Below are 15304 nucleotides of genomic sequence, written 5' to 3' on the forward strand. Positions count from 1 at the left end.
GTTTACTGCTATTACCCCCGAAATATGGGTATAACATTACAAAAGGTGAAGTTATTCTTTAATGCCCACTTTATACATTTTGTTATTGTCTTTGGTGTGCAGGTAACTGGTCTGGATGGTAACTACCGCATCACCTGCCATACAGTAATGGAGGTCCTACGGGAACACAAAGACAGTGTCATGGCAGTTCTGGAGGCCTTCGTGTATGATCCACTCCTCAACTGGAGATTAATGGACAGTGAGTACCATCGGGGTGGGAGTCTGTATCACATCTCAAGTTTTTGGAGATTATTGTCTTGTGCAGTTGCCATATTGAGTTATTGCCAACACTTGCACCCCTGTGGCAGGCTGTGGCAGACTTGTAGTCTGTATCAGAATAGCTGCTCTGACTAATCTGGTTCTTAAAGGGGTATCAAATGGCTCACATCATTTCTAAGTCCTATACCTCCTTGTATCAGCCAGTGTTTACAAATTCCTCCTTGATGCATGTCATTTACTCCTTGAACTTTGGCTCCTTGCAGTATGCAAATTCTGACTCTCATGTTGGATTCAGTGGGGGGGTGGGGGGGGAGACGCACAAGGCTGTACTGCTGCTGGGAAGTCAGTATGTCCACACTGCATGAGCTCCAAGGTGCTACAGTGTTCTGAAGTGGAGCATGCACCTATGCTGCTGTTTTCTTCCGAATAAATGCACTTACAAGCCTAGTTAATCCAGCATTATCTTATCGCCTGCTGCTCTCCAAGTGCAGGTTTCATCCCACACCGTCATTTCCATCAGACTTTCTTTTCTGGACTAATGAGCCGGCCTTTCTCATGTCATGGCACCAGATCTCACTCCTATACAACGAGAGGTCTGGCATGGTGGTGGTTTGTTTATGGGAACAGAAGCAAGATGGTGGGATTTTTGGGGTGTGAAAGCGAATATCTTCTGGGGGATATAAGACATGGGTATCCCAGGGGGCTGCAGGAGGAACAATATACGTCACCCTCACCTATAAAAAAGCACTAAAAAGGAAAATTGGGTACTTTTGTTTCTTAAATTAAAAACCCATATTTTGTATTTTTAGAACTATAGGCAAAAACCCTTTTTTTTATTTTGGATAGAGTAAGGGGGGGTTATAGCTCTTGTCGTCTTATTATTATTATTATTATTATTTTTTTTTTTTTATTATCTGTGTCCCATTGCAGAGGTTTTCCTTCACTTCCTGTCACATTGCCAAATGGGAAGAAAGAGGAAATCCCTGCAAATTACCCACTTGTGGACCGTACATTTACTGTAGCAGGGCTGCCTCTCTGCACCAGACCACATACCTAGTATGTTATCTGACACTACCAGGTCTGGGGCACGCACCACAGTGAACCCGCTCCCGCTTTGATCACACACACATTGGGAGCCCAGGTGATGAGTATCGCGGACTCTGTCCGCTGGCACCAGCCGATGACCCAGGCAGTAAACAAGGCAGATTATTGTTCTGTCAGAAGGGAAGGTAGTGATCCTGTGCTTCTGCTGCAGCTGGAACATTGATCTTTTCCTTCCCCTAGTCAAAGCCCCTCCCAGACAGTGAGTAAGCACAGTCTAGGCACACAGTTGACCCTTTGATCCCCGCTGTTAACCCCTTCCCAGACAGTGTCATTAGTAGAGTGACAGTGCATATTTTTTACCACTGATCACTGTATTAGTGTCACTGGTCCCCAAAAAAGTGTCAGTGTCTGATTTGTTTGCCTCAATATTGCAGTCCCACTATAAGTCCCTGATCGCCGCCATTTCTAGTAAAAATAAATATATCCCATAGTTTGTAGACACTATAACTTTTGTGCAAAGAAATTACACGCTTATTGAGATTTTTTTTTATTTATTTTTTTAACCAAAAACATGTAGCAGAATGCATATTGGCCTAAATTGATGCAGGAATTCGATTTTTAACTTTATTTTTGGATGTGTTTTATAGCAGAAAGTAAAACACATTTTATTTTCAAAATTGTTGTGTTTTTTTTGTTTTTATAGCGTAAAAAATTAAAAACTGCAGAGGTGATCAAATACCACCAAAAGAAATCTTTATTTGTGGGGGCAAAAAGGACAAAAATTGTATTTTGGTACAGAGTCGCATGGCCACGCAATTGTCAGTTAAAGTAACACAGTGCCGTATCGCAAAAAATGGCCTGGTCATTAAGGGGGGTAAACCTTCCGGAAGGGCAAGTGGGTAAAGGAAATCATTGGGGACCCCCAGGTGACCATAACGAATGTCCCCATTGTAAGATTTTGCTGCTATTGCTTTTCTGGGGACAACCCAAAATTTGAGATTTTCTTTCGTTCAACTGATTATGGTAAACTGGACAAATAGAGAGCGTCAATCTCCATAATTGGGACACAGACTGCAATAAAAACTGACGGGATCTCCACTCTATCCAAAACAAAAAAAAAAAATTTGCCTTTAGTTATACTTTAGGGCAGGGATATGCAATTAGTGGACCTCCAGCTGTTGCAGAACTACAAGTCCCATGAGGCATAGGAAGACTCTGACAGCCACAAGCATGACACCCAGCGGCAGATGCATGATGGGACTTGTAGTTTTTTACAACAGCTGGAGGTCCGCTAATTGCATATCCCAGCTTTAGGGGGTTGAGGGAGGAAAGTCCTGATGCATACTCTTTTGCTGGCACCTATAGACTGCTTGGTTAGTTTACAGGTGCACAATGACAGGTTAGCTTTAACAGCAGCGAGTAGAAAAGTGTCTTTTCTACTTTTAATATTCCATCTGTCACTTTCTCACCACTCTGTACCGTGATACATTTTTACAGCCGCCATAAAAGGCAACAAGCGCTCCTGTACGCGGACAGATTCCTATTCTGCCGGGCAGTCTGTAGGTAAGTCCAGTCTGATTGTTCTCAGCCTTTTGGTACTATGTACTCCTTGGCAGAGGCACCTGTTTGTTGAGTGTGTCTGCACGGCGCCAGCTTCTATCATGTTGTATACGCATATGATCTGTACCCCTAAAAGAAGAGCTGTTTTATTCTATAACTATATATTCATTGTAAAGTTGTAGATTTGAAGTGGGTTTTAAACCTCAGACATGAAAAATGAACAAAGCCTATCCTGTTGTCCTGTATGCTTTCCTCAATTCAAAGCACGAACTGTCATTTCTCTCTGCTGTCTTTCCTCTGCTATCTGCATAAGTTAAAGGAGTTGTAAAGGCAGGAGTTTTTTTTTTTTTTATTATTATCTTCTTGCATTCTATGCATGAAGATAAAAAGCCTTCTGTGTGCAGCATCCCCCCTAATACTTACCTGAGCCCCATCTCTGTCCAGCAATGTCTGGGACTCCCCTTCTCATTGGTCGAGACACAGCAGCCGTGCCATTGGCTCCCGCTGCTGTCAATCAAAGCCAAGTTAGCCCATGAGAAGGGGGTGGAGGCCGAATCACAGTTCCGCGTCTGAATGGATACATGGAGCTGCAGCTCTGCCCAGGTGCCCCCATAGCAAGCTGCTTTCTGTGGGAGGCACTCAAAGGGATTGAGGGGCCAGGAGAGCTGAAGAAGGCCCCCGAGAAGTGGAGGATCCAGGCTGCCCTGTGCAAAACCACTGCATCGGGCAGGTAAGTATGGCATGTTTGGCTTTTTTTTTTTTTTTTTTTTTTTAAAGCCAGCCTTTACAATTGCTTTAACACCAGACAATCTCTGGTGATAGCCCCACCCCTCTCCAGCACACAGCAGGTTGATTGACAGCCTCAGCTGTCCATTTTACCTTATGAGTCTGTGTAGAAGGGAGTGTGTCCATTCCTTCCACTCAGCTTACATTGAGCTTTTGGCTTTACGCTGTGCATTGTGTGACATCAGATCCCCACTCTGTCTTCTTGAGCTGAGTAGGAAAGCCTTTTGATCTGTGCAGGAAAAAATAAAATATATATGCGTGTGTGTGTGTGTGTGTGTATATGTATGTGTGTGTGTGTGTGTGTGTGTGTATATATATATGTGTGTATATATATATATATATATATATATATGTATATATATATATCTAGCAGAAAATACTAATTTTCAACAAAAAGTTCCAGAAAAGACATGGTCTTAAAGTGTTTAAAAAGTGACAGCTGGGTGGGGAGGAAGAATCCCTTGCACACAGTCACAAGGGGGCATTGCTTGGCAACATGTTACGCAGTAAATACAGCTCTAACAAGCTGGAATTGGGCCTTACAATACATGTGACATGTTGGGTACTTCTACTCACTAGTGTGGAAGTGTTTGGTCTGCAGTGCCCACATGGATTCCTGGTGATTTGGGTGCTACACACATTGGGTGTCACAAGTGTATCTCAGGGGCTCATGGAGCCACCAGGAGTCACGTGACTCATGGTGCAAAACAAGACCAGTCAACTAAACCTGTGAAAAGAATAGAGAGACTCTTTTTAGATTGCTGTTCTCAACTGCCAGACGAGATTACCCCAGCTTCCCTCCTCAATATCATTTGACCACTGACTTGGGTAAATTTTTATGGGTTTTTACTTTTTAAAGAGCAACCCCCTCCCCCCCCCCCCCCCCCCCAACCTTTTTATTTTTGCCCAGCGTTCAGCTGCAGTATGAAACTTTCTCGATTGTAAGTTGTAGCTTGATGGAGAAAGTTGAATAAGAGCTGGCCGGTCTTCAAATCACAATGTACTCTCAGTGCAGCCTGCACATATCTGTTTATCATTTGACAGATTAATCCATAAACACATCCTGCTTTTTACAGCATTGTGTTCACACTGACACAGTCCAGATTCTTGTACAACCACCAGCTTGTGCTGTAACTCGATCGCCAAGAGCCAATGCCTGTTCTCCACATAGAGTGCGGCTAATGAGGCCAAGCCAAGGCCCTGCGAAAATAAAAAATAATGATTGCGTTTCCATATTGTAAAATTAAGAATTCCCCAATAAACTCAATACTCCAAGCAGATCTGGTTTATTTTTAAACACACATGGTATGCATTAAAGAGTTGCATAACGTGGAGACTCTATCTGGGAATCAAAGACAGATGGGAGATTAACCTCTTGCCGACCGCCTAATGTATATATGTGGCGGCAAGGAAAAGTGGGCTTTAATGCCCAGCCGCCGTGCATGTGTGTCCATGTGCAGCCTGAGGTTGTGTGCTGAGATGCACCCCCAGCACACCAACTGAGTTGTCAGTGACCACTCTCAGGCATGGCTTCTGATTGGAAGCCGGCGGGGATGCATTTGTGAAAATGTGACTGCAGCGCCTCCCGGGAATAAAAGCTCACTTTAAAAGGGCTGCCAGGAGGGGGCATGAAGGTTGTTTTGGACCAGAAGATTTTCCCCCTTAATGACCAGGCCATTTTTTATGATTCGGCACTGCATCGCCTTAACTGACAATTGCGCCATTGTGCGACACTGTACTCAAACAAAGTTGATGTCCTTTTTTCCCCACAAATAGAGCTTTCTTTTGGTGGTATTTGATTCCCTCTGCAGTCTTTATTTTTTGCACTATAAACAAATGTATAATAATAGCACCCCCAAAAAATGTAAAAACAAAAAAAAATGGCTCCCTCAGTTTGGGCCAATATATATTCTTCATAATTTTTATAAAAAAAAAAAAAGTATATTGATTGCTTTGCACAAAAGTTATAGTGTGTACAAAATAGGGAATAGATTTTATGGCATTTTTTTTTTTTTTTTTGTACTAGTAATGGCGGTGATCAGCGATTATTAGCGGGACTGCCAGGATGGCAGACAGATCGGACACTTTTGACTCTTTTTATGGGACCATTGACATTTATACAGCGAGTGCTCTAAAATTGCACTGATTACTGTATAAATGTCACCAGCAGGTAGGGGGTTAACACTAGGGCGTGATCAAGGGTTAAATGTGTTCCCTGGGAGCTGTTGCTAACTGGGGGGGGTGGACTGACTGGGAGTACATAGAGATCGCTGTTCCTAATCACTAGGAACTCCCCTGTCAGATCGGGATCTGTTTACATTGACAGATCCCTGATCTGGCGCTCTCCGGAGCGATCGTGGGTGGCTATACTTGCCTTCTCTTTGCAGTGATTTTGCACAGAGTGGCCCCCGATCTTCCTCTTCTGGGGTCCCTCAGTGGCGCTACTGGCGCCTCCTCCTCCAGAGTACCCCCTCAGAGAGCTGCACTCCCTGGAGGGCACTAGTGCAGGCGTGCTCCAGAGTCCTGCTGCTGTTTCCATTGACACAGACAGCCTGTCTCAGCCCTCCCCCCGGCTTCCATTTCACAGTATTTGATTGACAGCAGCGGGGGCCAATGGCTCCTGCTGCTATCAATCTATCCAATAAGGACCTGAGACAGCAGCTGGAGCTCCTCAGTGGCACGATCGGGTTCAGGTAAGTAAGAGGGGCTCTGGGGGCTTCTGCACTACAGAAAGTTTTTCACCTTAATGCAGAGAATGCATTAAGGTGAAAAACCTTGGGGGTTTACAGCCCCTTTTTAAAGTGTTTTGTAAAGGTCCATTTATTTATTTTTTTTTTTTTTTTGGAACAAACATGTCGTTCTTGCCTGCTCTGTGCAGTGGTTTTCTACAGAGCAGCCCCAATCCTCCTCTTCTTGTCTCCACTAGCCCCTCCCTTTGCCCCTTTAGCAAGCTGCTTCTTCTGGAGGCTCTCGCACATGCTCGCTCCCGAGCTGTCTGTGTGCCTGAGAGATGGGACCACCCGCCACTCCCTCCTCATTGGCTGTAATAGCAGTGGGGAGTAATTGGCTCTCAGTGCTGACTATGTCTCAGCAAATGAGAAGGGAGAGACTCAGGCGAGTCTCTGCTCTCATGCACATCCCTTGATCAGGGCCAAACTCAGCTAAGTATTGGGGGGGGGGGGGGGGGGGCTGCTGCACACTGAAAGTTTACCTTCATGCATAAAATGCATGAAAGTTAAAAAACCTTGAGCCTTTTTTGACCACTCTAATAATATACTTTGCTAGGAAAATATAGGAAGAAATATGAGACACCAGGGAACATTACCATTTATTTTGTATTGTTTTTACTTTTTCACTTGTTTTTAAGTTTATTAAAGTACCACTATCAGGGGCAAATCCTACATTTTAATAACGCAGCCTCGTTACTCAAGCCCTAATCACAATTGCCAATGGAACCTTTGCAACTACCTATGGGACACACAGCAGGGTTCCCTTTTAATGAGCTACAGGTTGGAATCTCCATTAAAAGCAATAGGAGCCTGACTGCATCTGCAGCTATTCGCAGCCATTCACGGGTAGTCATTCTTGCAGCGATTACCTGCGGATGATCAGATCTGGATGCAGACTGGAAACCCCAATAAGTCTGTCACAGGTAATCTTAAACTGGTCTAATTGCTAGTTTGAATAGGGCCTTATAGAGTTTGTAAAGGCTGAAGGTTTTTTTACCTTCATGTATGCTATACATAAAAGTAAACCACCTCCTCTGTGCAGCAGCCTCCTCAGCCACCCCTAATGCATACCCGAGCACCATCTAGAACGAACGATGTGTATGAAAACCTTGGCTCTCCAGCGTTCTCACTCTTTGTTGGCTGAGACAGCAGTGGGCGCTATTGGCTCCCGCTGCTGTCAATCATAGCCAGTGAGCCAATGATGAGAGGGGGTGGGGCCGAGCTACAACTCTGTGTGTGAATAGACTTGCAGGGCTGCGGTTCAGGAGCAAATTTGCTTGGTATTTCCGTTGCAAGCTGCATGCCAGAAAGAGAGAGGGGCCAGGAGCACCAGTGGGGGATCGGAGCTGATCTGTGCAAAACCATTACACAGAGCAGGTAAGTATAACATGTTCTCTAAAAAAAAAAAAAGGAAGTCTATGATCACTTAAAGTGATGGTCGTTTTTTTTTTATTTTTTCTTCTAATGTCTTCACCATATTTACAACCTGTCCAACGAAAGTAACTGTCTGGGGCCTGGGACAAACTATAGCATTACCTGCTGTGTTTACTACAATCACCTTCTTTTTTTTTTTCCATGATGGGGTTTTTTATATTTTTTTTGTTTTATTTTTTATTTTTATTTTGGTTTTGTTCCCCCCCCCCCCCCCCTCCTTTGCAACTGTTGCTATTACTGCTTATAGTGTGTCCCAACCTTTTATTTTTCTTTTGATATAACAATAGAATAAGATATCCAATGCTTTCATGGGTTTAAAAGGTAACTCCACTTTCAAGGGGAAGAAAAATAACAAAGAAAAAAAATATATATAGCATATACAATTGCGACACAAGTCATATTGTAATTGAATGTTATTAAAAATTGCCTTTCCTTTTCAATCTGCAGCTGTTGTGATTTTCTGTGAAATGCAATATGACCCCCAATCAGAAACCTATATTCCGGCTTGTGTGATTGCCTCGCCGATTTTTCCCAGAAGTCTGCACTAAGATACAAGTCAGATTTCAGGCATCCCCCGAACTATCTGGCAGCATGCCATACTCATTGCTACTCTGAGAAGCTGGTGCCTTCACTACCTAGGCACTCTACTCCCCAAGCCATAGCTGGGCCTTACCAGACTGTGTAGCCAAAATTGGTTCCTTGCTGCTGATAAAATAGTGCACTATTCCACCCCTGGGTTTTGTTTTTTTGTTGGTGTTCTTGTACCTCTGATGGGCTTGTTTTGTGTTATTTATTTTTTTTATTTTATTTTTTTACTGTTGAGCATTCCAAGCCAATGAGATTTGGGTTTGTTGTATATAAAACTGCATGATTTTGTGTTTTTCCTCAGAAACGCAGGAGACAGCGGAACTCGGGGAGTTGGCACATAAGAAGCCAGGGAGCACCGTGCCCGAATCTATACATACTTATAGTGAGTTTGCCATTTTGTTTTTGTTTTTTTCCCCCCCCATATGGGTCTGTACTCTAGGTAAACCTATGTTAAGTAGTGTAAAATTTGTTATTGGCATTACATTTGGGATAAAATTTACATCTATCATAAGTTTCATCACTATTTATGCCGCATACACACGATCAGAGTTTTCATTGGAAAAATCTTGGATGTTTTTTCTGGCGGAGTTCCGCTCAAGCTTGGCTTGCACACACACGGTCACACAAGTTCTCTGAACTTTCAACCGCCAAGAACGTGGTGACGACACAACACTACGATGAGCCGACAAAATTAAGTTCAATGCTTCACAGCATGCGTCAAATTGTTTCCGAGCATGCCTAGGAATTTTGCGCGTTGGAATTGCTACGGGCGATTGTAATTTCCAATCAGAATTTTTTCAGCCAGGAAAAATGGAGAACCTGCTCTCCATTCCGATGGAGCATACACACGGCCGGAATTTCCGACCGAAAGCTCTGCTCTGACTTTTTACTGGCGGGATTTCCGATCGTGTGTACAGGGCTTTAGAGAAAACCTATTACTCCTAATTAGACAAATTACTAAGTTTTTCAAAAGTGTTTGCAGGTATTTAGTAGGGACTGGCCGAGGTTTGAATCATGTATGGGATGGCTAATTGTACTCATGTTGGTCGATCGACTTGGCTACAACCAGCCTAATGATTTTTATTTTTTTTATGATTGTTCATCATAATCATGAATAATTGCTGTGTTCTCCTGGATATTCAGCATATCACAAAAGTGAGTACACCCCTCACATTGTTGTAAATCTATTATATCTTTCTTATGTGAATGCACTGAAGAAATTACTATTTTCTACAATGTAGCAACAGCTAACAGCTTAAATTTGCTGTCCCCTCACAGTATCTAAATACACACAGCCATTAATGTCTAAACCGCTGGCAACAAAAGTGAGTACACCCCTAAGTGAAGTCCAAATTGGACCGCAAGTGTCAATATTTTGAGTGGCCACCATTAGTTTCCAGCACTGCCTTAACCCTCTTGGGCATGGAGTTCACCAGAGCTTCACAGGTTGCCACTGGAGTCCTCTTCCCCTCCTCCATGACGACATCACGGAGGTGGTGGATGTTGAAGACCTTGCGCTCCTCCACCTTCTGTTTGAGGATGCCCCACAGATGCTTAATTGGGGTTAGGTCTAGAGACATATATACACACAAAGTATCTACAATGTAAAGTAGTGTGTACAGCTTGTATAAATGTATAAACAGTGTCAATTTGCTGTCCCTCAAAATGAAAAGGCCATTAATGGCTGTGTGTTGAGTTATTTTGAGGGGACAGCAAATTTACACTGTTTATACAAGCTGTACACTCACTACTTTACATTATAGCAAAGTGTCATTTCTTCAGTGTTGTCACATGAAAAGATCGAAGAAAACATTTACAAAAATGTGAGGGTGTACTCGCGTGTGTGTCTGTGTGTGTGTATGTATGTGTGTGTGTGTGTGTATATATATATATATATATATATATATATATATATATATATATATATATATATATATATGTATGTATATATATGTATGTATATGTGTATATATATATATATATATATATATATATATATATATATATATATATATATATATATATATATATATATATATATAATTTTATTATTATTATGACAATGATAATATGATTATGATAATCTATATCATTACTGTCAATCTAAGTCTGACATTTACCAGATTCAACCTATAATAGTATATACATCTCTTCTGTCTGTTATTCTCAGAGTGGATTAGATATTTTTCTCCCTAACCATATAGTTTGGTTATTTATATTTACCACTGCATGTAGATATTTAAGAATAAATTGCCCCTTTTTTTAAAACTTTACATATCAACTAAATTTGACACCGCACTTTTTTTTAAGGTGGTTATCCGATTGATCAAAATAATCATCCATGAAAATGATTTGTTGCAGCATGAAATATATATATATATATTATTATATATTATTCTACACACATACAGTGTGTATAATTTATTTCTTTGAAGATTTATTTCATATTATTTTTTTTTTTATTATTTTTTTTTTTTTAAGTAGGGAGTTGAATTTAGATGAAGACATCATGAGATTGGGCAGATATCTGCATCCAGCGAGTTTGAAACTGTGTGTGGTGGATGGTATTTATTACACTTACTAATCAAAGATATTTTTATTGTTTTTATTTTCAGTTGGTGATGGCTTGGTTCAGCCAGAAGCTCTGAATAAAAAAGCCATCCAGATTATTAACAGAGTCCGAGATAAGCTAACAGGTAGCGTGTGGCAATTTTTCCAGACAGGTACTGACTATGTTCTGCAGCCCTGCAGTGTTGTGCGCCTGCACATAGATCGCACTCTTATAGTTGTCCCAACTCCTGGGAAGCTTGTTCTGCACATTATGGCTTCCTGTTTGCCTCAGTTGGATGCTCTGAGGCATTTTTTATTGTCTGTGATACAAGTTATTTTCATTTCCTTTTTTAGGTCGAGACTTTTTAAATGAAGAAACTTTGGATGTGGCCACTCAAGTCGAGCTCCTGATAAAACAAGCCACGTCACACGAGAACCTTTGTCAGTGTTATATTGGATGGTAAGTCTGTTTGTGCTGATCGTTGTGTGCCTCTTTTTGAAAGTATATGTTTGCCTGAGATTGAGCCCGTTGGCAGTTACACAGGAAACCCAGTAGGGGTTCCCAGTGAATAGCTGCAGGTAGAAGCCCCATTGAAAGCAAAGGAAGGCTGACCGCTACGAGTGATCAGACCTGTATGCAGACAGTCTGTTTTCAGCATCAATCATTTGCTGGTAATTGCTACTTGAGCACATACAAGTGGCTGAGATTAATGGGACTTCTGCCAACTGCTATTAGTCAGGAACCGCCTATGGGTCTCCTGCATCTAATCGGTAATGGCTGCATTCACAAGTGTGGATGGGGACCTAAAGCACTAATGAGCCAGTTCTTTAAAAGTGATCATTTAAATCCAGGGGGTTGCTGGTAGACTGAATTCACCTCTGGCTTATGTCTTGGGTACAACACAGAGGTTGCCCGCTCCTTATAATTCCTGTCCACCAGTGTACCCCACTGGGTAATCCTGCCTCCTGAGTATTTTTCTGCCCACCTTTGCTTGTTCCAAGTCCTCATGTTAATTTCCCAACATTGTAAAACAAAAATCCAACAGGAATGTTGGGAACTTATTGTTACAGGCACGAGTCCCCCCTTGCATCAGTTTTAACATAAATATCCCTCCTTACATCTGTGTCCCTATCAGTTGCCCCTTGCATCCTTGCCCCCACTTACATTGGGATCCCCCGTCACATTTGGGTCCCCATTGGGATGGTCTACCATACATCTTTCCCCAATAGCTTATAGTGACCCCATCAATCTCCCCCCCCTGCATCTGTGTCCCCCATAAGCACCTCCCCCCTGCATCTGTGTCCCCCATAAGCACCTCCCCCTGCATCTGTGTCCCCCATAAGCACCTCCCCCCCTGCATCTGTGTCCCCCATAAGCGCCTCCCCCTTATTTATATGTCCTTGTCAGAATATTCTTTTACCGCTGTAAATCTTCTGAAAGTACAGGGCAGGAGCTGGGAGGTGCATGAAGTCTGGAGATCCTAGCTGCTGTAGGCAGGATAAAATATCCTGTCAGACCGGATGTGGCCCACGGGCCGTACTTTGGAGACCCCCTGCTCCTAGGCATAATGGTTGGGCCGTCTTTGCTGCATGGCTCTTGTCTGTTGGCGGGGCTAAGCCATAGAGTTGCACATGTCTTGGTGAAATCACTACAGTGTATATCAGTCTTTACTCCCTGGGTTGTGTAGTGTTGAAAATTCAATATGCACAAAAGGATAGTGCTTAAGGCAGTCTTTCAGCTCACTTACCCCTGGGTGGTAACTCAATTTGGTATATTTTTCATCTTTCTTTCTGTTGCAACATCTTAAACAACAAGTAAACTAGGAGCACCAATAATTGAATCATTTTGTTTGGTAGTCTGTCATGAAGAAACAGCTTTTTTGTTTTACCTGCCCTTTTATGCTTTTTCTTTTCTTTTTTTTCTTTTAGGTGTCCGTTCTGGTAGAAAGACACTTGTTGCCATATGTCCCATGTGCAAATGTCTGAAGATGCTGATTCATGTGCCACCAGTGATGGAGGGGCGTAATTAATTTTATCCAGATCAGACTGCAATAAGCTCCTGCTGAATGAATTTGGGATGGAGTGGACTCATGTATATAAATTTTAAGCATTATACCATTCTCAATCATGGCCACAAGTGGCAGAGGCCACTAACTGTGCCTGGCCGTATAATACAGGCTTGTGTTTTCTCTGACCGCCGAAAAACAGCCCCTGTCCCCCAACTTTAAATCAAATGGAGGCTGAGGATGTCTGGATACGTGGATCTTCAGAGGATGTGTAGCTGTGAAATAAAAAAAAAAAAATTACGATTGTCGATAAAACAAAATGTATATGTGATGAAAACTGCTTCATTGCAGGTTTATATATTCTGTTGGAATTTTTAGATATATATAATATTTTGGAGTACTGCATGGAATTTTAGGATTACATTTTTAGGTCATATTTTCAGATGCTGCAAATGACCTTTTATCAGAGATCTTTGCTCTGAAATTAAAGGGACACGGCAGCCCAGACGATATTTACCAGTAAACTGATACAGATGTACAGTTGTTAAATCCCCTGCGCACCATTTGCCTCTACCCTGCCTTGTTTTTAAGGAACCGTATATAAAAGGATCCGAGTGCCACAGATTTGTACGAAACCAGTAAATGTTTTTATCTTGACAACAGGTCACAGGATATAGCCAGGGCTCACAGCTCCTCCCTCCTCCATTGGGGCTTGTGTGCTGGTAATGGAGCTAGCTGTCACAATCTGCCTGGCCGCATCCTTCAGTCACAGTGTTCTGTGAATGAATGAGCTACAACTACCGACCATCCTTTGTGGCTGACGGCTTGTAGTTCTGCATGAACTACCATGGCGCTGCTGAGTGCTCTAGGTAGTTCATTGATGTCAGTGAACGGTCAGGCAACATACACTGACAGTCTGCAGGGGACCTGCATGCCATCAGTGATCTGATTGCAAGTGCAATGTTTTTCAGGTTCCTAAAAAAAAAAAACTTACAAAAAAATGTACATATATATATTTTTTTTTTAAAGGCAAACTTATCCTTTTAAAGCAGATGATACAACCTCACCAACTGTCGAATGCTCTCTGAAGAGCGATCTCAACATGCATCACTCCTCAGAGACCAAAGCAAGTGTAAAGGAGCCCTTAGGTTTACTCCAGTTGACAGAGAAATGCTTTTTAGGAATTTACCTCAAGTTGCTTTTCACCCATCAGTGGGTTTAGTGCTCCACCAACGCATCTTTTGTTTTTAAGGGGGTAGTTAGGGTAAAAATAGGTAGACCACCCTACTGTTGAAAGTTTTAATTGTCTGGCTGACATGCTGATCCTTTGATTTAAAGCAGATGTGAAACCAATCCTTAAAATCTCTTCTAATCTTTAATATGGTAATTTCATTGCAGAAGTAATTTACAACATTGTTAAATCTGCAACTTTTTATTAAAATCATACCTGGCAATGCTGCCATGAAGGTCCTCGTCCCGTCACTTTCTGTTATGAGGTGGCAATACTTTCACTGTTTCCCAATGGTCACATTCATGCCAGTGGAAACTATAAGCCACCATTACATTGTACACGAACACAGGCATGGTCTGCTGCTGTCACCATTGGGAAACCCGTCCTGAGCAATGCTGTACATCCATCACTAGAGCACATGTCGATTGGAAGTGGCAGTAAAGCTTCTACTTGGATGTAGTAAAAGATGGAAAAAGGTGAAAACCAGTATTAAAAAATAAAATAAAATAAATTATGCTCAGTTCCTTAGCAAAGGTAATGGCGTTCAGTTACCATTTACATCTACTTTAATACTTTGAGCCAGTGGCCCAAAACAAGTATAAAACCAATGAACACTCATGATCTGTAGTATTTCATGTCAGTGATTTAATAAAGTATTGAAGTCATTGAACATGTACAAGATGCAAAATGCATCTTCCTAAGGGCGTGTCAGCAGCAGAAAAATGCCTGTCTGCATCATTTCCTTTCATTTTAAAAAAGCTCTTTGATCATATTTTGGACAAAGCTTCACAATATCCAATAAAGATTTAATTTCTTGTCATAACCTGAACAGTTGTACGTGAAATGAATATATCTCACAATTTTAAGGTGATGTCTTGTTTCGACTATTTTGCGACTTGATCAGTTGCAGATATGCCCGGTTCTCTTAAAACTGAACTAAACCCATCCACCCAAAACAGTTGCAGTGCCTTTTAAAACCATTTATCATTTTCCTTCCACCTCACAGTTATGTGCCACTTTGTGTTGGTCTATCCATAAAATCCCAATAAAATACATTTACAGTGCCATGGAAAAGTATTCACCCCCCTTGGCATTTTTCATGTTTTGTTGCCTCACAG

General features: G+C 41.9%; 1 protein-coding gene across 9 annotated transcripts in view; it reads left to right on the forward strand.

Moving 5' to 3' along the window:
• The window catches only part of MTOR (mechanistic target of rapamycin kinase), a 190400-nt gene extending 175385 nt beyond the window's left edge, over nucleotides 1–15015 (forward strand). For 5 of the 9 annotated variants that reach the window (XM_077457968.1, XM_077457970.1, XM_077457966.1 and 2 more), the window contains 6 exons: nucleotides 103–238; nucleotides 2800–2865; nucleotides 8701–8781; nucleotides 11015–11122; nucleotides 11304–11409; nucleotides 12879–15015. In XM_077457968.1, coding sequence (XP_077314094.1) covers nucleotides 103–238; nucleotides 2800–2865; nucleotides 8701–8781; nucleotides 11015–11122; nucleotides 11304–11409; nucleotides 12879–12894 — 513 coding nt within the window. In that variant the 3' untranslated portion in view covers nucleotides 12895–15015. The remainder of the gene's footprint in view (nucleotides 1–102; nucleotides 239–2799; nucleotides 2866–8700; nucleotides 8782–11014; nucleotides 11123–11303; nucleotides 11410–12878) is intronic. The other 4 variants (XM_077457971.1, XM_077457974.1, XM_077457975.1 and 1 more) reach the window with 2 other exon arrangements.
• Nucleotides 15016–15304: the final 289 nt, after the last annotated feature.

Source organism: Lithobates pipiens, unplaced genomic scaffold, assembly GCF_037356315.1.
Source record: "Lithobates pipiens isolate NorthernLeopardFrog02 unplaced genomic scaffold, aLitPip1_a1.2 Scaffold_27, whole genome shotgun sequence".
NCBI lineage: Eukaryota > Metazoa > Chordata > Amphibia > Anura > Ranidae > Lithobates > Lithobates pipiens.